Source organism: Leopardus geoffroyi, chromosome A1 (genome assembly GCF_018350155.1).
Source record: "Leopardus geoffroyi isolate Oge1 chromosome A1, O.geoffroyi_Oge1_pat1.0, whole genome shotgun sequence".
Classification (NCBI taxonomy): domain Eukaryota; kingdom Metazoa; phylum Chordata; class Mammalia; order Carnivora; family Felidae; genus Leopardus; species Leopardus geoffroyi.
Window position 1 is genome coordinate 101,512,434 of NC_059326.1, and position 25,494 is coordinate 101,537,927.

Genomic DNA, 25,494 nt, shown 5'->3' on the forward strand with positions numbered 1-25,494 from the left:
GTATTCCTGTTTTCATATAGGAGTTCTGGTTTTTAAATGTATTTTCAGCATGTGTTTGACTATGGATTTACTTTCTGAGTTGTGTGCAATATTGCATCAAAATAAGAATCTTCTTATTTTTGTAAGTGGGCTACCTTATTTAAGTATCACTTTCTACTCTGAATCCAGGTGAAATGCTAAATATGTCCTTGGGTGGATCAATTTAAGATTTCCTTGTCATTCCTTCGATCTCTGGAGCAAAAACCTTTGCTTCATTTAAATGTATTAGTGCTTTTTTTTTCACCCAGAGTAGAGTTTTACATAATGTACCTTTAAAAATCAATTATTGATACAATCTGACCTTTCTTCTTTCTTTTTCAAGGGAAAAATTTATATACAAATGAATATGTGGCAATTAAACTGGTAAGTTTGTGTTTCTTTTTTTACCCCTTAATTATTTTCCTGTTTTTCTTTGATGATTAGTTTACATTTTAATTACTTTTTTGGTTTCATATCATTTATAACTTGAGTGTTTATTGGGAAAATGATACGCATAACTGGTTTTTTGTATGTGTGATTAAGCTCCTAGCATCCACATGCCTCTCAAGTATATGATAATGTGTAAATGTCCGTATTTTCCATGCCGTGAAAACTCAATCCCTTTACTTTGATATCATAGAATTTAATTTTTGAGTTTTGGCACAATTTGTAATTTAAAGAAACTGGCCCGTTGGCATTTTTAATTAGAGAAAAACTAGAAAGCAAAATTTCTCTTAATGGTTCAAGTATTTGGACAAATGTGTCCTTAGTATTCTGGATTACCCTCTTTCCTGGGGTGCCTGGGTGCTTCAGTCGGTTAAGCATCCAACTTGGGCTCAGGTCGTGAGTTCGAGCCCTGCATTGGGCTCTCTGCTGAGGGAGAGGTCCCTCTCTGCTGAAGCAGGTCCCTTGTCCCCCTCTCCTGCTGCCTTTCCCCCCCTCGAAAATAAACATAAAAAAAAATTTGACAATGTCCTTCCAGGTAGCTTCCAGTATCTTTTTTTCTGTTGATATTTTGAATATGGTAAAAGTGGCTATTAGTTGACCTTCAGGGGTTCAGAAATTACTGATGTGTGAGGAAGCTAGCAGGGAAAGCAAACTCCCATGGAACCACTCTCAAGTCCTCAGTGTGCCATCTCTGACAGCTGTAAGGCAGCTCTGTTCTGCAAGACTGGAGATCTGGGAACTTTTAGAAGACACAACTTTGTTCAGGCACCACTTCTCTCTCCGTCTTGCCAGCCAGGTTTCCCTGAGGCTAAGCCTGGCTTGGTTTTTCCAGTCTGCCTGCCATTGTCAATCTTGCCTCTGCCAAAACAACCACTGTTACTGGGGTAATGTGAGATTAATAAATCAGGAGAGAGAATTAGAAGAAGAGGCTATAGAGAGAAACAGAAAAACTTTGGGGATGAGGTAGAAAACCGTACTACTCAATGTGAAGTGTCTCAGTGAGTGTAGACCAAGTTTCACCGTAATGAGTGCTGTGTATTTTCACTGGGAAGTAAAGATGCACAGTAGGTTGTTAGAGCCCCAGGAGAGACTGGCTGGCTGACTGACATGTAGTTTGGGGCTGGCCTTGACCTAGATGAGTTCACCTTGGTTTAAGGTCTGGCCCTTGGCTTTATGATGGCAAATCTGGTTGGGTCTGTCTTCAGATTGTCCCTGTTAATTAAAGGTAGATGCACAGTAATCATTCAGTTCACACAGTAATCATCCAGTTCACACAATCAGTCAGGCTTTCAGAGATGTAAATACTTGGAAGCGTTAACTTCTAATTTCAAACGAGGTATCTTGCCATTAATGTCCACAATGCCCAACTCAGTATAAATGATACGTTTGCTTTCTGTAGGCTGATCTACAGAGAAAGCAACTTAAAATTACAGGGTTCCCTTCCGAGCATGAAATCAGAACAAGGGGAGTTAGTCTGTATGAATCAGAATAGGGAGGCCCAGGATGCAGGGACTGGACAGTGTTTGAAAGGGCATTGCTGACTTTCATTTCTTTGGAAGTCTTCCTTTTTCCATGTTCTAGGCCACCGGTCTAGGACCTAGACAATGTGTGGTGTTGAGAGTGGGGGTGGCCTGCAAGGATAGGAATGTAGCAACGCCCAGATAACTGCTGCAGCAGCCTGTGGTGAGCCGCTCCGCTCCCTGGGGCCTGTGAACGATGCTCCCTGATGCCCTGAGACACGGAAACCATTGTGTCAAAGCAGGAGCCACTGCTCTAGACTGTCCTTTCCTGGTCTGTTTCAGTCACTAATTGGTGACCCGTGGGTCCTGTTCTGTTCAGATTTGGGGCTTGTTGACGCTGTTGGCACCATTGGGGCCTTAGTAAACAATCAGTCTGTCATCTTCCAGCCTTCTTATGTATACACGCGTGTGTACAACTCTCTTTAGTTTATCTTCGTGCTGTGTCACTCTCCCCTCGTTTCTTTCCTCCTTCCTTTTTTTTGTGGACAGTCATTCTCTGGTGTGATGTGCCCCCTTTGAAAGCACAGTGGTCAGCGCTACATATAATACTAGTGTTTTTTTGTAAAACTGGCAATTTTGGGGGCTCTTTTTTTCGTATTTTGAGGTTGAAGTATGCTGCACAGTGTCGTCTTCGCCTCCACTTGATCCAAAAATCTATTTGGTAGAACAGAAAACGTTTCACATGAACGACTGGACCATAGTTTGGTACTTACTTCATTAAATATTTATGTATATAAAATATGTATAAAATATCCTTCTGTGTTTTATTTGTATATATTGTATCTTTAAAACAGATCCCAGTTTTCTTCAGAAGCTGCTTTAAAAGTAATCACTTGAAAATGTTAAGTTTGGATGCTTTCAATGCTATCTGATTTCTCTAGTTTGGTAGAAATAGGGGCATTTTGATAACGGTGGTGTTGAGAGAGCATAGTCACTGATAACTTCAGCTCTGCTATCTCTTAGAAAGGTTTTTACGTTCATTTAACGTTATGCTAGTTCAGATGGATAGTTAGTTTCAGGGTAAGTTGTTAATTTGACCTCACCTGGCACCCTTATATGTTGTTATTTGCACTTATATAATAACCTGTTGCTAATGAATCATGAAAATGTCAACGTGTGATGAGGTGACTTTTGTTATATGGTGGTATAATAAAATTTTACTGCTGGTAAAGTACTGGAATCAAGCTGAACTGACTCACCTAAATTAGTTGAGTTTCTGTTTTTACCAAGGGAGTTTGAGTGATTGAATAAGTTATGTGTTTAATTTCATTGGTGATTGCATACGTGGGCATCTTTCTTTACATTTCATAGTTACATACTTCTGTACAGTTAACTGAAGAATTTATAGTTATGATAGCACTCACTTTGTGGAGGGCACAGTTTTCAGTCATGTATATAAATGTGTATACATATATATATAAAACAGGAATAAATATATGCATATATGTATAATGAAAAAAGGTAAAGTTTTATTCCTCTTTTATAGAGGAGGAAACTGAGAAGTACAATAAGGTTGGTAATTGGCCAAAGTCTACTCAGCTAATAACTAGTGGATTCAGGATTCTGACTCCGGACGCTTTAGTTTTAGTGTCTGTGCTTTTTCGTGTCTGTCCTGCCTCTCAACAGCTAAGCTGTTGTTTTTCTCTTACGACAATCTTTAGGACTATAATTTTTCCCCTGGGATTTTAATCATTCCTGGTCTGAAGTGTTTGTCATGGGTCATGGTTTTCATGATGCTATATTTTGAGATAGCCTTGTTTTTAGTTATTCTGTTTGGGATCCATATTCCTCCTGAATCTGTGGTTTGTTGTGTTTCATCAGTTCTTGCAGATTCACAGCAATTGTTTCTTCACTTAACTGCCTCTGCTCCCTTGTCTCTCTTCTTTCCTCCTGAGACTCTTAACAAATGTCTGTTAGACCTTTTCATTGTATTGTCCAGATCTCTCATGGTTTGTGTGTGTGTGTGTGTCTGTGTGTGTGTATTTTCCATTTTTCTTCTTTCATATTGCATTCCATATGATTTACATAGATGCATTCTACATCATGTTTTAGTTCTGTAGATGTTTTTCCGTGTATCTTCGAGTTTCCTACTTCTCTCTTCTGTTGTATTAATCTGCTGGCAGACTGAGTTTATTATTTCGGTTATGGAAGCTTTAAAAATATTTTTGAGATTCTGTTGATTTTCTTCAAATCTTGTTACTTTGTTATACTTTTCTATTGGGTCTGGTACAGATTTCCTGTTACTCTGCTTTGTAGTGTCCTGCAGATGTTTTCATACCTTTATTATTTATTTCTTATGTCTAAAATTTCTGTTGCTTCTGCTTACGTTGTTTCTCTGTGTGTAAAGTCTCAAAAACATTATGTTGAGTGAGAAAAACCAGACACATATAAAACATAATGTCATTTATATCAAATCCAACAACAGACAAAACTCATCCAAAGGTGATAGAAGTCCAAAAGTGATTACGTCTGAGGGAGGGATGATGGGAATGTTCTAGAGGTTTTTTGAGGTGGTGGTTGCAGGAGTATGTATAGTTAACTAAGCTCGCGGACCTAATGCTCACAAATGGTGTGTTTTATGATAAGCTATACCGTAGCTAAAAGAATTTAAAAATATATTATCGCTCCTGTGGAAAGTTTGATATTTTCACCCTTGTTCTTTCTTACTTGTCTATAGTTCCCTTTAACCCTAGAAGCATTACGTGAGAAATATACAGTTCAGAGGTGAATTCCCGGGAACAGGAGAAAGAGTAAGGGCTGCCATTTCCCTAGTCGTGAATGTTCAGAGTCTATTTTCCTTTAGGGTCAAAGAGTCAAACATAGATTTCCTTACTGCCTCATCTAATAGCCACTTAACCTTATGTGCATGTATGGCATCAATTGATTTTAATTGAATGCAAAGTTCATTTTTATTTGGTTCTAACTTTAGAAAAAGCTGCCTAGTAGAATGTTCAAGTATGTAAGAGTTGGTACCAAGATTTGGAACATTTCGGATAGGGACTTAGTGATCTTTTAGTAACTTAAATATTTTTTTGTTATTTTTGTTGATTTTTTAATTAGGAGCCCATGAAATCCAGAGCACCACAGCTACATTTGGAGTACAGATTCTACAAGCAGCTAGGATCTGGAGGTAAAGTCTTACATTAATTTTTAAATTTGTAATAAAATGAGTTGTCATGATTAATAACTCTTTGGTTTCAAAGAATAGTATTTTAAATTTGGTGAAAATGAATCACTTCTTAAGGCTATGCTTACGAGACACTTCCTTACTAGACTGTTAATGTTCTCTTGTTATTTTACTTATGACATTTTTGGAGCTGACTGTGTTGGTGCTAATATGAATAGAGAACATTGTGAAAAAAATTTAATTTGAGAATACAAGCTGCGTATAGCTAATATCCTTAGCCTTTTTGGTGACATCACACTTACTAAAATGGCTTAGTACATAGTGGTAGGCTGAAAAATGGTCCCAGAGAAGAGATCCATATCATAATCCTTGGAACCTGTAAGTTCACCTCTGCAGGAATGATGAAGTTAAGGATCTTGCGATGGGTAGATTATTCTGGATTATCTCCATGGCCTTGAACACAGTCATAAATGTCCTTGTGAACAAGAGGCAGAGGGACATTTTACATACATAGAAGAGGAAAAGGCTAAGTGGCTACGGAGGCAGAGATTAGAGTGACAGAGCCATAAGCAGGGAATGCTGGCAGCCACGAAAACCTGGAACAGCCTTCTAGGATTCTCCCTTGAACCTCCAGCGGGGATGCGCCCCTGCTAACACCTGGATTCAACCTGGCGAGACTGATTTCGGATTTCTGGCCTCCAGATCTGTGACCAAATAAATTGCTCTTTTAAGCCACAAGCATGCAGTAATTATATTGGCTGTAGGAAATTAATACAGGTGTATTTTTATAGAAAGTCTAAAATTAGTGAGAATGGATTATTTTTTGCTGTTGGAAAAAAGTAATGAGAAATTTTCCTATAGTATGTTGCATTTCCTTTATGGAGAAGCTTCTCACAGCTATACTTTCTCTGTTCACATCTATTCTGCTAACTATAATGATTCTTGTATGTGTGGTTTCTTACCAGGTAGGGATATTTTGTTGCCCTGGATTTAGTAGAATGTGGTTTTTTTTCCCCATGTGTCTTTTAGTATGCACGTGTTTACATTTTAGTTGATAGAGTTGAGCACTTCTTAACACATTATTCATGTTGCACATTCTTTTTTTCTAAGAGCATACTTTTCAAATGAGTAGTCATTATGGGGACGATGAGTTGACGTTTTGTATTAATGTTTTTATCACTATTGGCTTCTTGTAATGCATTTTTAAGTCTGATACAAATAGTCCTCCAGGAGTTATCACAATTTTCACTGATGACTGCGGGATTTAAAGAATAGGAAGATAAAACTAATTCTAAGTGAAGCTGTACATATTAGTTAGGACTAGCAAGTGTGATAGAAAGCCCTAAGCGAAGTGGGGGGGGGGGGGGAAAGGCTTTATTGGCTCATATCTTGGAAATTCAGGGAAGGGACCAATACATTAAGACGTTATTGTGTCCAGGATTTCAAATACTTTGATCAGGGACATTCGTGAGTTTGTGTCTGTGCTCTGCCTTTTTGTGTGTGTGTGGAAGCTTCATTTTCTGCTTGGCCCTTTTTATGAGAGAGCAGAGGTGACTACCATTAGCCTAACTTAGCAATTAGAATAGCATTCCTTTCCTAAGAATTCTAGCAGAAGATTTAGGACTGAATCTGTCTTATTTTGTGTCCTGTGCCTTTCCTCATTCTAATCACTATGAATTTGATTTCCCAGACTTAGATCTTATGCTCATTTCAGGAGCTACCTGAAACTCAGGGACTGAGAATGGGGTGAGGTGGTTGCCGAATGCAAAGCTGAGTTGTTAATCGGAAGGAAGATTGGATGCTGGGCCAATAAAGACAACAGATCTATCATTACTTAAGTAGTAAAACTATCATTTGGAAAAATAGGATTGAACACTTTAATTAGGTAAGAATGAATAAGTCACTTTAGAGTGCAGGGAGTCATTGAATTGAATACCAAAGGTACCCTTTTATTATTATATTCTTTGCCTTTTTTACCTTTAGAAATTATGTCACAGTAGTAATAAAAATGAAACCTATGTCTCTACCACTTGAATGCCAAAGGACTGCAGTGTTCCACAGTGAGCAGGGGCTACCATGTTCCAGACAGTCTGTATATATCAGGGTGTCCCCTGTGCTCCATGGCGTAGCATTTACATAGGTTGAAATCTGAGTGGTATTGCATGAAGCTGACAAATAGGAATATTCCTGAGCGATTTATGTGAATCATGTGAGTTTTGGTTCCTAGGTAGTATTTTATCAGCCACGAATTTTAAAAACATCTTTGAGTACACATGTGAGCTCTGTAGAAAAACACAAGTTTAATTGTTTGGGGAGAGAACCATGATTTTAAAATAGTTTGATTTTGGAATTGATACTTGATTATCTTTTCAGACTCCTCTTAATCAAAAATGAGCCATTCAAAGTAATTTAACTCCCTCATGGTATTTTATTTGAGTAGTAGCTTGCTTGTTAGTGTTCTCTTTAAAAATAGGTTATTAACTCAATATCCAGACTGTTTAAAGAACTCCTAAAACTTGACCACAAGAATACAAACAATCCAGTTCAAAAGTGGGCAAAGGGCTTGAGTAGACATTTCTCCAAAGATACACAGATGGCCAATAAACAGCTGAAAAGATGCTCAGTGTCACTAATCATTAGGGAAACGTAAATCAAAACTACAAAGATAGACCACTCCACACCCATAGAATGGCTCTTATCAAACAAATGAGAAACAAACAAAGACGGGTAAACAAGTGTTGGTGTGAATGTGGAAACATGAAATCTTCATGCGTTGCCGGTGGGAATGTAAAATGGTACAGCTGCAGACGATATGGAAAATAGTATGACTGGTCCTCAAAAAAAAAAAATTAAGGATGGAATTCCCATCTGATGCAGCAATTCTCCTTCTTGTTATATATGCAAGAGATTGCATGCTAACAGAGATTTGTACCCCTACGTTCATAGCATTATTCGCGATAGCCAAAGGGCGGAAACAGGCATCACAGTGTCCATCACTGGATGAATGAAATGTGGTGTGTTTGGACACATGCTACGAGATAGATGAGCCTTGAGGACATTAGGCTAAACAAAGTAAGCTCGTCACAAAAGGACAAATACCGTATGACTTCGCGTATTTGAAGTACCTAGAGAGTCAGGTTCATAGAGACAGAAAGCAGAATGGTGGTTGCCAGGGGCTGAGGGATGGGGGAATGGGAAAATATTATTTAATGGGTATGGAGTTTCAGTGTGAGGTGATGAGAAAGTTCTGGAGATGGACAGTGATGGTGGTTCCACAGTACTTGTGAATATTTACCTCACGGCCCTGAACCGTATACTTAAAAATGGCTAAAAAGAACAAATTTTATATTATGTATGCCCTACCACAGTAAAAGCAGAAGTCAAAAGGTGGATTTACTCAGAATCACTTAGTGAGATGTGAAAACATCTATAACGTATCTAGTTCTGCCTGTCTGGATTTTGAGCCTCCGGTAAGTCTTTCTCTTTCTCTAGTTTCCCTGAAAACATCCCTCTTTTCTCTATTATTTGTTCACTGAATCTGTTCTGTACATACAGTGGGACTGTACCACTTGACTGCAGTGTGTACGGCTGACAGGTTACTACTCAGCTTTCCATGGGATTAGAATATTGTTTTATACCATTATCACTTTCTGTGGTAGCGAAAATGTAATGTATCGAATAGCCTTATTTTGTCACAGACGCTCAGCATTTATTGGGTAAAATGAGGGTTGAGATTTAGCAGTCATCAGCACGTAGGCGGTTTCTAAAGCTAAGGGAATGGATGAGGTCTCCCGCTCGGGTAGAGTGCTTCACGTGAGAAGAGGAACGGGGAGGAAACCATGCTGACCCCTGCATTGGGCACGAATGAATTTGACAGTCGATAACAAAAATCATGACGACAGTAGTTTAAACAAGTCAGGGGATGTTCTGTGAGGGAAAATAAACAAAGAGTTGGAGGTAGACGATTCTGAGGTTGATACAGCTTCCCAAAAGTGAGGAATCTACTCTCGTTAGCTTCCTGCTCCTGTGTTTCGTATGTGGCTTTCATCCTTACGATCCTGGAAGTTTTTGTAACAGGAGGGAGGGAGAAAAGGATGAAATTGCTTTCTAAATAAGGATAACTTCTAATTCTTTATCTCCTGCTTCCATTCTTAAAATCTACTCACACCTGTATATCCATAGTGGAATCAGATATTTTTTGTACGTAGATTTTCAGTCCCTCCCTTCTTTTCTCCTTTTCCAGTGATTTTTCTCTCTTTCCAGAGAACTGTTTGCTCTTCTGGATTATCTAGTTCCGTTAGTGGCACACCCATTCCAATTGAGAATGTTAGTTGTCTTTGATTTAAGCCTTTTGGCATGATCACAGAATTCTGTCGTATCATTTAGTGTAAAGTCCGAACTTTTTTCTCTTTTCTACTAATCCACTTTTTGGTTGCACTGAACGTACTCTTCCTTGAATAGATCTTATTATTTTCATCTGCCTGTATTCTCCTTTGTGGAATGTCTTTCTTTCTCAATGAATTCCTTCTTTCTTCAGGCCCTCGCTAAATGTCACCTCTTTTGCAATGCATTTTCTGACCTCGGTTTCTCTCCAGAAATGCTTATTTTTTGACCTGAAATTATTTTGAACATATCTTTAGTTTTGTATCGTATTATGTGATGTGATTATTTGCTTGTGTCTGTCTCTTCTACTGACCTCTGAACTCTTTGAGGGCAGTGAAATGCTATATTTGCTTTTTTATCCTTGAAGCTGAGCAAAATGCTTGACAATTGTAGGTCCTTGGTAAATGGTTGAAATGATAAGTTCTTAAATGAGAAAGACTTTTTTCTCATAAGATGTGAAGTTACGATATGTAACGTCCAAAATTTCCTGTAGCTGTTTTAAACTTGTATGATTGTTGTTGAAAGTTTGATATTCCAATATTATAAAAGATTGTTATGTTATTAAATTTTGAGTTTCATTTCTCATATAGAAACATAGCCATACAGTTTCAAAAAAATTTTTTTAAGTTTATTTCATTTGAATTTTTCTCTAATTAGGTAATTTTAATTCCTCATTTTAGGGATCTAGAAACAGAAGGAAAAAAATCAATGATAAGTATTCTTTAAATGAATGGAAATGGTAAACCAAGGAGATATGCAGATCGTTATCTAATTAACTGAACTGTACCATTCAGCCATCTAAAAATAATCACTTTCCAGAGAAGCATAGGTTTTTAATCATTTGAATAATTTATTTTTTTTATTTGTTTGAGAAAAAGTTCATTTGAATTGTTGATACTTTATGAGAATGCCTGGAGTATATTTTGAAATTGATGGAGAGATTTCCTCTGATGAACAGTGATTCTGAGTATTGCTTCTTTATGTTATTTCCTTCCTGTCAGTTGGTTTTAATGGGCTATGTTGGGAGAAACGTTGCAATTATTTGGTCCTCAGAATTTCTCTATTAACTGATACCTTTATAATGGTAAAATAACCTTATTTTGTCATAAACTGTTACTTCCCAAAAGAAGTAGAATAATCTTTTTTTCTGTTATAAATTACTGTTGTTGGCAACTCTGTAACTATAGAGATGATATTAAATATACTATTTGAGACTATGCTTATGTTAAATCATCGTTTCTAAGTTAGTGTCTTGACTTTTGATGTGCCCTGAACTGTGTAGTTCTAAACAGTAATTTGACAATGGCATCGGTGGCTGTTTCAAAATTATACCTCTTCATAATACCGCCTTCTGAGAGCTGTTACTTTAAAAGGCTTGTTTTCCTGCCTTATACTGACCCCTGTGCCTTCTCTGTTTGTGCCTTGTTAAGTCAGGATTTAGATGTTCCCTCTGTGTTTTGCTCTGGTGTATAGATGTCTCCATTTGCACATCCTTTTCCAAACTATTTATAGGGTCTGTCTGCTAGCTAAAAGACTGTTGGTGATTCCATAATGTATGGACATTTGATCATAGTACTTTTAAGAAAGGTTGTATTAGGGTCAAACCTTGAAACCTGGCTATATACATTGGTTAATATCTAAAATTCCTTTAATTCTTGGGGCGCCTGGGTGGCGCAGTCGGTTAAGCGTCCGACTTCAGCCAGGTCACGATCTCGCGGTCCGTGAGTTCGAGCCCCGCGTCGGGCTCTGGGCTGATGGCTCAGAGCCTGGAGCCTGTTTCCGATTCTGTGTCTCCCTCTCTCTCTCTGCTCCTCCCCCGTTCATGCTCTGTCTCTCTCTGTCCCAAAAATAAATAAACGTTGAAAAAAAAAAATTAAAAAAAAAATAATAAAATTCCTTTAATTCTTTAAAAGCCTGATTCTTAGAGTTTGTCTGTTTTCAAGAAATTTAAGAAATTTTCCTCTTTCTGTGTAATCTCGTGTCTGAGAAAACAAAGAGAACATTGTAAAAAACCATGGCAGTTAAGTGAATAAACTAATGAGAACATCGCCTGTTGTATTTTGGTATTAATGAAAATCGTGAAGAACACTCTAGCGGTGGGTCAGTGGTTAGAGTAGACGTCATCTCAGCTCACGTAGGGGACAGTCGACGTAGCGGCTTCTGAGAGTTCCCTTCTCTGCCTCTGCTTGCTTGATTTCAGAAGACATCTTACGTGCACGTAATACTCCTGTTCCCTGTAGAGGTTTCTCTGTATGGGAATTTCTGTAAGTTACGCATTGCTGAACTTTTACCGATTTGTACATGACTGCATATGTACATTGCTACTTTGCATAGAAGTGTACACAGTTTTTGTGTTAAAGTCATTATAGTTGATGGAGAAGGTCTACTTGTAAAGAATGCTATGCATTATCAGTGTAAGAAAGAAGGGTTAACTGATAGTGGTTTCAGTTTGGTTTACCTGGTGCAGGTATTAGGATGGTTGTATGCTGTGTGGTAATTAGAGCATTTTTAGTGATAAATTAAGCACATAAGAATTTTAAATAAATCCGTACCTTGGAATAGGGTAGGACTAAATGGTGATGGGTTTAATTTTCTACGATACAGCCTCATTTTTAAATTTCTCTACGTAAGAGTAAAAGATTGAAAATGCAAAGCCATTAAAAACAATAGGATGATTTTTTTATTTCCTTGTTTTAAATGTTTGCTTATGTGGAGAGAGAGAGACAGAGTGTGAGAGGGGGAGGGGCAGAGAGAGGGAGACACAGAATTCGAAGCAGGCTCCAGGCTCTGAGCTGTCAGCACAGAGCCTGCATGGGGCTCAAACCCACGAACCTTGAGATTGTGACCTGAGCCAACATCGGATGCTTAACCGACTGAGCCACCCAGGTGCCCCTTCATTTTTATTTTTGATTTAAATATAAAGTAGCACATGGTGAGAAAAAAGTTTGTAAACTGGAAGGTTGGAGGTGAAAATGATACAGAAATCTTATTTTTTCTTTAATTATTTAGGCCCAGAGGATAATAAGTGAATAATGAATAATAAAATATAACATAATGAATGTGATTTTATTCATTATTCATATAACATTCAATATTCAATATAATGAAAAATAACTACTTGTTTGTAGGTGTTATTTTTTTTTAATGTTCTTTAACATTTTGAATAATGTCAGAATTTGTAAATAGAATTGTCACAGGAAGGACTATTTTTTTTTTTTTTTCTCTTTATAGTGCGGTGGCTTTATTTTATTTGGGGTTTATTACTAGAATTTTATTACTAAATGTGGGTGCTGGGTGCTGTGGTATTTAACGGAACCACTCTTTGCCAAGTCTGGAACTCATTGCACCTGTCATTCAGATCAGAGCTTGGTGTTCAGTTGGGTCAGCGATTCTCAAACTTTTGGGTCTCAGGATCCTTTTTTACAATTGAAACTTCTTGAAGATCCCAGAGAACTTTAGTTGTTGTGAGTTAGAGCTATTATTTACCACATGAGAAATTAAAACAAATATAAAAACACTGGTATATTAATTCATTTTAAAATGGCACTAATGTTTTAAAATCCCAACTAACCATATTTTCCAAATCAAAAAACTGTGAGAAAAGTGCTCTTGTTTTACAAATTTGCACAATTCTTTAATATCTGGCTTATGAGAACACAGCTAGATTCTCCTGTCATCTTCGTTATTCAGTCTGTTGCCATATCGCATGTCATATAGTCTCTACAAAATTAGCCTGTTCGCTTGTGAGACAATAAGAGTGAAAAAGGTAAATGACATCTTAGTATTATTATAAAAATAATTTTGATGTCAGTGACCTGAAAGGGTTCCGTGGACCACCCATCCATTCCCCTACGTATCTCCAAACCACATGTCGAGAGCTACTGACTTGAGATATAAGCCTTTATCTTAAAGGTTAAGAATGCCTTAAAGTAAAACTTCTTTGGAAAAGGAAGTTTTCTATGTGATAATTCTCTATAGTATTTCTAATCAGATTTTAGGTTTTCTTAGTCACCTCTGTGGGGTTGAAATTTCCCAGTCAGAGCCTGAATGTTTTTGTTCTGATCCTTCCTAGATGAACAATATGAAAATGGAAAATGGAAAGAAACGTCATGATATTCCTTCTTTTAATGACAGGCTACACTGTCACCCAACTAGAGGGAACTGAAGTACTTGACCGTGTGGCACAGAGTACTACGCAGTCTTTATGAGTGTTTGTTAGACCTCCTAATGTTGTGACTCGAATTAATTAATATTGTTTTGTCATGGAAATAGCTGAACTATAAATAATGAAGTGTTTAATGAAATTAATTTTGGGAAACTGTGGGTGAGATTGAATTTTCAAATAATATGTGAATTTTGTATTCTTGCCCATTCTTCAAATTCTCTTGGAGAAAAAAAAGTATACTTGTCTTGAAAATGAGGGCTGCCAGTAAGCATGAGTGATATTGGAAGTTATCAGAACTGACATTCATAAATTCACAGTGGATGGCCCTTTATAGGTGGCTCTTTATGGTAGTCTCAGAAGTAATTTTAGAATTGTGTGACATATACGTTTATACTTGAAAATTCACTGGTTGTAAGACCAAGCTTGCTCTTGCCCTTCGGTTGGATTGCGTTCATGCAATTCAGTCCCCAGATACTTTGATCAAGATACTTTGATACTTTGATAAAGGGGTTAGTAACTTCACCCCTTTCTTACTATTCCTGCTAAGCCTTCTTTCTGCCCTGTGTGCTCTCCTTTTGCGCCCTCTTTTCCTTCACCTGTCTTTCTTCCAGAAACCCTCTTTCCTGTGGTCTTGCTTTCCATACTCATATTGGCTGTGGTGGTGGTGTTTTATTTTTGCTTAGGGTACTCCCCAGCCCCTGTTTGTTATTTGCAATGTTTCCTAACTCCTAGCAATTTAATTTGTTGGCTCAGTGTTAGAAAACTGCCCAGACTTGTCCTGGGAAATGAAATTCTAGTTTGACCTTTACAGTGTTTGCTTTATGTTGTTGATTTACAAAAAAAAAAATACAACTTTTGATTTTGTCCTTCAGTGACATGAGATTCATGTTGAAATACGTTATTAATACTTACCTGAGAAGTTTCTACACTCATTGGTTTATAGAACCTTATGTATCTTAAGGAGTCATTTAGAGTTGATTATCTTTTATTATTCGCCATCAATGCTGACTCATATTTGAAGGTAAAATTATGTTATGTGATAAAGCTGAGGTATTTTCATTCAAATTGAAGACTCAGTGTCTGTTTAATTTACTCAGTGAAATGTAATACTGTGTATGGAATTTAGCCATCTTGGGTAAGTTAGAGATACATTCTTTTGAAACGCTTTGAAACAATTAAAGAAAGGAAATTTTGGAGAAACCTGAAGCAATTTTTGTCCCTTTACTGATCTTTGTCATGGTGTTATTATAGAAATACAAAGGTGTTTTATGTAAATAGCTTGATTGAATGTACATGGTTGGTATGCAGTAATTCTCCTCCCCACGGCCGAGTTGGCTTATCTGAAGCAGAGCAGAGCAGATTTACTTATGCACGCCTTTCCTCATCTAGGAGAAATTGTGTGTGAATAATTAGAAATTTCGCGTCATGCTTAATAGAGATAGTTTGGTAAGAGGAGATTGGAAGGTTGGGTCAGAAGAGAAGTTGGCAGCTTGGATGGCAGAACTAGAGTAGAAATTTTTGAGATGCAGCCTTAGAATGAGTTCAAAATGGGGCAGAGTAAATCTGAGCCTTCGAAACTCTTCTTTTTGTTAGTGAGGTGTGGTGGGAAGGCAGGGGAAGCCAAACTTAGATTATAGGGCCACAGAGTCCCACCTGGTATCCCTTGCTTTGTTTCTAGGAGCTCCAGAATGAAGCTAATGGTTGATAAGAGTAGGGGTAAACCTATGTAACTTTCAGCGTTGGGGAGACTGTTTTGAGAACTACTTCTCGCTCAGTGACAGTTCGAGGATTAAATAAATGTAGCCTAAATCTTTTAACAATTCAAGTTTTTCTTCACGGTCCCAGAAGAATCCAAATCATGAGCATTTTATTCCTGGTTGCAAAAAATAGCTTGTGTTCTTCTTAACAGTTTGGAAAAGTTCAAAAAAATATAAAAATGGAAGGAGAAATCAACTGTGCTTCCAGTAATCACGGTTAGCTTTGTGGTTTTTCCTTCTAGTATGTTTGCATATGTGTGTTTAATGAGTCATTAAAGACATTTTATTTTAAAAGTAATGTATGGCTGTTGTAAACAACAAAATTAATTGATCTCTTTAGAATCATAACAGTAGCAGAAGTTTGCCCTTCACAGTTTTCTCTAAAGGTAGTTAAAGGTTGTGTTATGTTCCACAGTATGGGTATGACATAATTGGTTTAATTCGTCGGGGGGGTTGATGAATGTGTAGGTGGTTCCCAGTTGCTTTTTTTTTTTTTTTTTTTTTTATTACACTGTTAACAACCATGCAGCTTGAACATAGTTGTATGCATACATTTGCTTATTTTGAAAACGTTAGGGCACTTTTCCTCCAAAAACATCCCAATTCATGTTCTCCCCAATCAAGTTTTTAACTCACAACTTTGTAAATCTCGGTTAATTAGCTTTTAAATTATAAATACCCTTCTGATACTATACTAAAACTTGACCAGTGATAGTTTCTTAAAGTTGCAGTGTAGAGTTAGTAGACATCAAAACAAAACAAAACAAAACAACTTTTCCTACTCTTTCTTACACTAAAATCCCTTGTACTTTAACAAGATCATTTACCTGTGCATGATTTTGTAAATACATGCATTGGTGACTGGGAACATACTGGTTTACTGAAACAGATTTTCAAATATCGCCATATTTATTACCTAACAATTAGGTCATAATAATTACTGTCACTACAGTTTCATCAGAAAAAAGGTACTGTGTTTTTCTCTTTTTATTTTTTTAATTAATATAAAATTTTTATCTATCTGTATCTATCTACCTATCTATCGAAGGAAAGAGAGAGTCTCAGGCAGGCTCCACAGCATTGTGAGTGCATGAACCTTGAGATCGTGACTTGAGCAGAAATCAAGAGTCAGTGCTTAACTGACTGAGTCACCCGGGCACCCCATGTGTTTTTCTCTTTTTAGTATTGGGAAGCTTTCAAAGGTCATCCTGGCAGAAATGAATTTAGCCAAAATACGGTTTTTACGTGAAAGCTTGAATTTTATTATTGGTAACAAATAGGAATGAGTAATTATTTCACTTTTTCTTTCTTTAAAAAAAAATTTTTTTTTAATGTTTATTTTTGAGAGAGAGAGTCAGAGCATGAGCACAAACAGGGGAGACATGGGAGAGAGAGGGAGACGTGGAATCCGAAGCAGTCTCCAGGCTCTGAGCTGTCAGCACAGAGCCCGATGCGGGGCTCAAACCCACGGACTGTGAGATCATGACCTGAGCTGAAGTCCCATGCTCAACTGACTGAGCCACCCAGGCGCCCCTATTTCACTTTTTCTTAAAATAGGAGACTCTGTTTCCTAGAATGTCTCCCTTCCTTCCTTCCTTCCTTCCTTCCTTCCTTCCTTCCTTCCTTCCTTCCTTTCTTTTTCTTTCTTTCTTTTCTTTTCTTTTCTTTTCTTTTCTCTTTTTTTTTTTTAACTTCATTGCACTGTTAAATTCAAGAGGTAAAAGTGAACATTTGTCTTACTCTCAGTCACAAATGGAAAGCATTCAGTCTTTCACCATTAAATATGATGGTAGCTGAGAGTTTCTCTTAGATGTCCTTTACCAGGTGGAGGAAGTTACCTTCTGTTCCAGATTCGCAGATGCTTTCTGCATCTCTGTTAAGATGATGACTGGTTTTTCGTATTTATTCTGTTACTCTGATGAGTTACGTTGGTGGATTTTGGAATGTTAACCTAAACTTGCGTCCCTGGGCTAAATTATCCTTGATCATGGTGTCTTGTCCGCTCTTAATCCCTAATGATCCCCCTAGTCCCACAAGGATGTATTGGATGCTCAGTAAGCATTTGTTGAATTAAGACAGTGAGATTTCTTACATGATTTTCTATTCTTGGAAACCTTTGAACACATTTGAATACATCAGTCATTTAATAAACCAAAATATATTGCTACCTTATTGAGCGATCATTTCACAACAACTTCAATTAGTAGGAGTGTAGGTGATGACTCAGAAGGAAGTCGAAAAGCTCTTTGACAGTCCTTTCATTGAAGAGCTTCAGAACATGTTTATTTTTACATTCCGTATATAGTCCTAACAAGCTTGATGATCTGGTTCTCTTGCCTCCTACAGATCAGAAGCAACAAGCCAGAGCGTAGGAGAGATACTAGAGATTGCTAAATTAAGAGTATAAAGATTAACAACTGTCAGTGGCAGAGAGGGGAAAAAAGGCATTGTAGGAATAATTTTAAAAGCTTAGTAGCTGGGAACTCTTCATGTCTTAATTGTGGTTCCAGGCTCTTAACAGCATAATAAAAGCAGCGTAGAGCACAATAAAAGTAGCATTTTCGAGTTGGAATACACTTCAGTGAGCTTCTCATTGACTATTTCTGAACTTGCTTTCTGCTTTTACAACACGTGAGGGGTAGATCTGACACATGCATCCGGGACTGGCTCTGGCAAGAGTGGCTCCCACCAAAATAGTGATTCCCAGTGGCAAAGGGAAATTTGTAAGTTGGGTGGGTGTGTGTGTGCGTCCCCCTAGTGGGACCTTAATCACCTCACCTTTGTCACATAACATAACCTGATCATGAGAGTGAAATCCGGGGTCTCACCCCCACTCACAAGGAGGGAATTAGATGGGGTGGGTGCACCCGAGGTTGAGAATCCTGGCGGGTGAGCCCAGCGTGATGCTTGCCTCAGGGTTATTAAAGAGAGCAGTCTCTTCTGTGTTAAAATAAAAATTGAATCTTTCCTATGTGACAGGCATTTCTCTAGGCCCTGGAAACATGAGGCTAAGACGCGCAGCCCCCATGTCTGGTGCGGTGTTGGAGACCCACAGTGGAGCACTGTGTATAATGTAATGAGCTGCAGTAGAGGTGTAACCAGGCTACACAGTGAACGTCCAGGAGAAGGTGCAGTGAGGGAGAACATTGGCTCGGGAAGAGTTAAGTGTGCGAATGGAAAAAACGAACACATTGCTGCAGTTCTTGAAGACACAGAAAATGCTTAAAACTGCTCGTTGATTTTCCAGGAAGGGCAGTTTGGGATTCAGGATGAGGAAACAATTAAAATCCTTCTTCTTTCCCCCCAGATGGTATACCTCAAGTTTACTATTTTGGCCCGTGTGGTAAATACAACGCCATGGTGCTCGAACTGCTCGGACCTAGTTTGGAAGATTTGTTTGACCTGTGTGACAGGACGTTTTCTCTGAAGACTGTTCTCATGATCGCTATCCAGCTGGTAAGGCAAGCAGGAGGCTCTGAGGCTGATCGAACCGCCGTGCGGTTCGTTTGGTCCCACGTTGATGTTGAAAGGTTAAAGTCTGTTCTCTTTACAGAACGCGTGACCTCATGAAGTTTCTGCTTTTCCTCCCATTGTCTTTTTAGGATGCAAATAACTTAAAATAACTGAGCCAAGTGTATTTTATTTGGGTGGAAGAATTAATATGTTAACTGCTTTCAGATCAGAATGCTGAGCTTGAGAATGGTTTCCAGCCCTCTTTTCATGTCACTGATGAGTGCTTAGAAAAGAGAGCCCTCGGAAACAGGGTTTATAATGTTAGTCATAAATTCTAATGGCCTAGAAAAAGAAGAAACAATGGAAAGTCTTATAAATTATTGAAATCTCAGGGAGCCTATGGGAAAACGGCTTAAGAGGATGATTTAAGGTAGTTTTGAAATCAACTCCAGTAGTATGTTCCAGAAATCTCAAAATGGTTTTTCTCCATTGACTCATTAATTTATCCTATGGAACTGTTCACATATGTACTTAAAGCTATTTATGCAACGATGTTTGTCATAAAATGGGAAACAACCCAAATGGAGAGAAATAATAGGGTTAGTTGAGTAAATTATTCATAGCCATAAAATAGTACCCAGCCATTAAAAAGTGAGTATTAAAAGAATGTCTTATAACCCGGAAAATGCTCGTAGTATATCATTAATGAAAAGTGTAGGTCATAGAATATTGTATACCACGATCCAGAATTTGTTAACAATCTAAAATGGCCTAAGTGGCTATGTGTTTCCATTGTGTTGTCGACCATTATTATCACTAAATGAAGCAATTTTATTTTCTTATTTATAATGTCCTATTTTGTGACAGTTTGTAGTATATTACTATATTGTGTGAATATAACATATAGTATGTTATATTCACTATATACTCTATATCGTATATAATATATAGTATATTATGTGAACGTGTACTGTATAATCATTAGAGTGGTATCCCAAAGTTTTCTGGTTTCAAGATCTTTTAAAATGTTTAATACCTAAGGAAAGACACGAGTAAGTTATAAAAAAAGAAAAAGAAAGATATCCCAAAGGGTACTGTGTTGTTTTCATTTAACAGTTTAGACTCTAGGTTTCTTTAATATAACTATAAAGGTTGCTTGGTGATTGAAATAATTGATAAGAACAAATTGCAACTTTATGAATATGTCTGTTTATATGTCTCAGTTCAAGAGTTAGTAAAGCTTTTTGATTGTCTGAGGTGGCATCATCTGTAAGTGCTGACTGAATCAGGCTTACCAATATGAAAGGCATTCATGAAATTCAAATACTTGATTTATAAGTGATCATAGTAATACTGAAAGCAAAGATTTTTAGGCATAACAGGATATATATTTGAGAAACTGTAGACTGATACCATGTTATTTTTAAAGGGTTGAAACAATTTCTGATTTTTATGTTGTTTTCATTGTAAGAATTTTATCTTGTGTCTATCATGCTTTTTTATGCTAGTCAAAGCCTAAAATAAAACATTCTTTCTTTTTGTTGTTGTTTTTGTGAATCAAGATTTCTCGCATGGAATATGTCCATTCAAAGAACTTGATATACAGAGATGTAAAACCTGAGAACTTCTTAATAGGACGACCAGGAAACAAAACCCAGCAAGTTATTCATATTATAGATTTTGGTTTGGCAAAGGAATATATCGATCCAGAGACAAAGAAACACATACCATACAGAGAACACAAGAGCCTTACAGGAACAGCTAGATATATGAGCATAAACACACATTTAGGAAAAGGTATGTGTACCTTTTGTAAGTATGGAATTTGAATTCAGTGCCTATGCAAACAGCGCGAGTTTTTATTTGTTATTATGGTTCAGTTTTGGGGGGCTTACGCTTGCTTCTGTTGTAATTTTTATTTATCCCGTCTAGCTAGAGTTTATATTTAATAAAACTCTTTTAAAGTAAGGTGCCCTAGAGTAAATGAACGGCAAATTTCTTATTTTACTGTGTCTGTTTTTTATATGACAACTCGAAATGTTCAACTTTGATACATTTAGGTTGATGCATTTGATAATTTTTATTAAAGAATATGAGAGAATCCTTAATTGTGGCTGAATTTAGTGTGTGAAGATTCTTGATTGAGACTGTGTCTCTCTGATAACAGCTAGCCGGGGAGACATGGCATCCTGCCCAGTACATTTAATGCTAAAAGTACATACCTTAGTGGTTTTCTTCACTGTAGAAACTATATGACTTCGGGCAAATTATTTAACTTTTTTTGAAGGGGGTTCCTTATTAATAGAAAGGATAAACTAAGATCAATCTCACAGTTCTTAAAGGCTTTTTTTTTTCCCCCCTGTCCAGAATCCAGTTCAGGACCACACATTTCATCTACTTGTCACATCTCTCTAGTCTGTTTTTATCTAGAACACTCCCTTGCTTTTCTTTACGGTTCATGGCCTTCATATTTCTTTGGAGTACATACAGGGTATTTTATAGGCTGTCCTCAATTTGAGTTTGATCATTTCTTCATGACCACATTTGGATATGCATTTGTCGCACAAATACACAAGCTCTGGGTTGTCAGAGCATCATGTCAGGAGGCATGTGATGTCACTTGGTTGCAAGTAGTTTTGGTCACTTGCTTAGGGTACTGTCTGCTAAGTTCTTCTACCTACCAGTTTCCTGTTTTCCCTTTGTAATTAAAAATAATTTGGAAGCAGATTTTTGAGATTATGTAAATATAAGTATGTTGTTCCCATTAAATTCTACCCACTGGATTTAGCATCCGTCGATGATTTTCTAATTTATCATTCCTTGTGTATTCATTGGTTGATAATCTAATGTAAGCAAAAGCTTCTACTTCTTTTCCCGTTTATTCACTTATGTCAGTGTGGACTCATGGACTCCTAGTGTACTGACAGCAGTATAGTACCTTACTGTCAGTATTTATTTTGATACTCATACTGTCCCACATTTGGCCACTGGTTGTTCCATCTGGCTGACTGCTCTGTCCTTGTGGCTTGTTCTCACGACTCTTTGAGAACTTCTTTACTTTCTGGTGCAATGAGTTATTATAGATTTACCTTGTAGTTTCTGTGCTCTAGCCCAGAAATAGACATTTCTCCGAGTAGCTCTGGAGCTCCTTTTATTGGGTAATGTTAGGTAGAAACCAAGATTTGGGCACTGGGTATACTCATTGCTACTGCTGTGTTATTGCTGGCCCCGTTGGTGGCAGAACTGAGAAATGCGCGTGTGTCTATGAATCACATGTACTCACAGATACACACATGCACATATGCCTGCACATGTATGTGCATCTATACATGTATTAATGCCTATCTAATAAGAATCTTGAGTTTATATTGATAGTTTTAATTTCATTCCAACACCACAAAGTAGTGTCCCCCTTTTCCACATTTGTTAGTCCCTTCTCTTGTCTGTATTTTTCTGTCTTCTGGGCCGACAGGGAGAAATCTGGCTACCACTTCTCTCTTTACTCATTTTTAGAAGCCTACTACGATCCTCAGAATCTAGTTTCAGAATTGGTAACTGATAACAGTATGTCAAGCAAGCTTACCAAAATTAACACTATTTGTACTTAATTTACTGAAAAGTTCATTAAAAAAATTTTTTTTAACATTTATTTATTTTTGAGAGGCACAGAGAGAGCGAGCAAGAGAGCACGAGTTGGGGAGGGGAAGAGGGAGAGAGGGAGACATAGAATCTGGAGCAGTCTCCAGGCGCTGAGCTGTCAGCACAGAGCCTGACACGGGACTCAAACCCACAAACTGTGAGACCATGACCTGAGCCGAAGTGGGACACTTATGAGCCACCCAAGTGCCCCCAAAAGTTCATTTTTTAAATTAAAATAGAATTTACATTGAATTAAGTTTATAACATTTGAGTGTATGATTTGTAGTTTTTGACATACGTACACACCTACATAAGCCCCAACTCTGTCAAGATTAGAACATATCATCATCTCATACACTTCATTCTTGCTTTTCCCCCACCGTCTCCCAAAGGAGCCATTGCTGTGATTTCTATCATTAATCTAGCATGGTTTTTTTTTTTTTTTTAAGCTTTAGTTTTTTGGTGTTTTTAGTTTTTAGTTTTTTAGTTTATTTATTTATTTTGAGAGAGACAGAGCACAAGTGAGGGAAGGGCAGAGTGAGAGGGAGAGAATCCCAACTAGGCTCCCCACTGACAGTGCAGCGCCTTATGTAGGTTTCAAACTCACAAAACTGTGAGATCATGACCTGAGCCGAAATCAAGAGTCACTGACTGAGCAACTGACTATGCGCCCCGTTCATCGATTAATTTTGCTGATTCTATTGCTTCATATAAATGGAATTATCTGGCTTCTTTTGCTCAGTATAAGGTTAGGGTTTTTTTTTCAAGTATCACTAATTTGTTTCTTTTTAAGGCTAAGTAGTATTCCATTGCATTAATATACCATAAATTATTCTAATGTTGATACACATTTTGATTATTAACAGGTGTTTACTATTATGAATTTTTAAATCTTTCAGTGGACATATGTTTTCAGTTCTTTTGGGCAAATACTAAGGTTGGAATTACTGTGTCATGTGGTGGGTATTGTTTAACTTCATAGGAAACTGCCAGTCGGTACCCCAAAGCATTCATGCCATTTTCTGTTTCCATCAGCAGTAAATGAGAGTTCTGTTTGTTTCATAGTATTGACAGCTTTTGGTGTTAGCCTTCTTTTTCCTTCTAGCCATTGGAGTAGATATGTGGTGGCATTTTGTTTTGCTTGACTTATGATTCTGAGCACTGTTTCTTGTGCTTGCTTATTGGCCATTTGCTTATCTTCTTTTGTGATGTGTGCCATTTTATTGTTGATTCGTAGGAATTCTGTGTATATTCTGGATATTCATTCTTTCCCAGATATATGTACTGTGAATAGATTCTTCTGGTCTGTGGCTTGCGTGCTCATTTTCTTAATGGTGTCAGTAGATGTGCACGAGTTGTGAATATTTGTGTGGTCAGTTATTTACCAGTTTTTTGTTTTAGGATTGCTAGTGTTTGAATCCTAAGAAATCTTTGTCCCCGTGAGATGCAGACATTTATGTTTTCTTCTACCATTGAGAATATATTTTTGTATGATGTGAGTTAGAGGCTGAGGTCCTTTTTCTGATGTCATATTCTTTCCCATTGAGTTACTTCTTTGCCTTTCTAAAAAAATCAGTTCTGGGTTATGTTTTTGGTGGTTTATTTTTAAGTCTTACAAACCGTGGTCAGTTTTCATATCAGAGAAAGACTTAATTCTCTGCTTTTATTTTACTTATTTATTTATTTTTAAATGTTTATTTCTGAGACAGAGAGAGACAGAGCATGAGTGGGGGAGGGGCAGAGAGAGAGGGAGACCCAGAATTCAAAGCAGGCTCCAGGCTTGAACTGTCAGCACAGAGCCCGACAAGGGGCTCGAACTCACAAACCATGAGATCATGACCTGAGCCGGTCAGTCGCTCAACCGACTGAGCCACCCAGGTGCCCCAATTCTCTGCTTTTAGATTGCATTGCTGACATCTCACTCAGAAGGAAGAACAGACAAACGTAAACCAGTCAGTACTTACCCGGCATCACTGCCCACATGTGCCCTAAAGACATACTTTTTGTACAAGACCTTAGGAGTCATCTGACCCAGCCTTCAACTCGTGGTCGTAGCTTCTCCTCTATCCATTCTTCCCAGACTTATCTGCTGTTTACTGCATGTGCCTGCTTCTTCCTCTCAGAACAAGTGGCACTTGGAATTTTCCCTGACAGCCTCCTGATAGGAGAGCCATGGTATTTTTTTGTCTTCAGGTGTCTGAAATGCCTGAAAAATGTAAATTTGTCTTTCTTTAAGAAAAGTTTCATGGATCTAAAATTATAAAGCACACGTTGCATTCAGGTGGTATTTGGGGGAGGGGTTGCCTTTCAATAGCAAACTTTCACGATAGATTTAAAATAAGATTGAGGAGATACACAACTTTCAGGATTGTGTTTGATGTTACAGTCAGGCACACCTGTATGTATATGAGCTGTGTCTGTGAGAGATTTTCATTTTGTGGTAGTTGCTAACAGCCTATTTTATAACAACTAACAAAGGTTCACCACCATTTTATTGTGAGACATGAAGTCACAACTTCCGTATGGCCCGATGTTTTTTTATCTGAACAATGGTAAATGTAACAGCCTTCTATTTGTAGAAATGGCCAAGTGAATCTGATATGTTTGTCCTTGTTAGGAAAAGCCTTCAGAGCTTGGGAAATGGCATTTAACTATTGTAGTCATCTCTTTTTCCTCCTTTTTCAGGAAGAAAACATAAACAAAATATTTCTCGGGCAGGTACTGCAAAGAACAAAAGCTTTAATCCTTACTTTATCCCATTTGTAAAAGCCCTGCTTCCAGTCTCGATGTAGAACTTGGAAGTAGATGGGCAATGTTAATAGTGAGAAGATTTGTTTGCCAGGTTATGTGAGTTCCTGTTTTTTAAGAAATTAAGAGTAAGCTAAAGTCATGTGAGTTTAAGTGCTGAAGAGTTAAAGCATTTTATAAGTGAGATGGCAGTGAACACGGTCTTAGTCGTGTGTGGCGTTTAGAGCACTTGGCTTT

General features: G+C 37.5%; 1 protein-coding gene across 21 annotated transcripts in view; it reads left to right on the forward strand.

Moving 5' to 3' along the window:
* The window catches only part of CSNK1G3 (casein kinase 1 gamma 3), a 105,200-nt gene that overhangs the window by 39,338 nt on the left and 40,368 nt on the right, over nt 1–25,494 (forward strand). For all 21 annotated transcript variants that reach the window (XM_045487059.1, XM_045487100.1, XM_045487143.1 and 18 more), the window contains exons 3-6: nt 362–402; nt 5,046–5,115; nt 18,725–18,873; nt 20,433–20,667. In XM_045487059.1, coding sequence (XP_045343015.1) covers nt 362–402; nt 5,046–5,115; nt 18,725–18,873; nt 20,433–20,667 — 495 coding nt within the window. The remainder of the gene's footprint in view (nt 1–361; nt 403–5,045; nt 5,116–18,724; nt 18,874–20,432; nt 20,668–25,494) is intronic.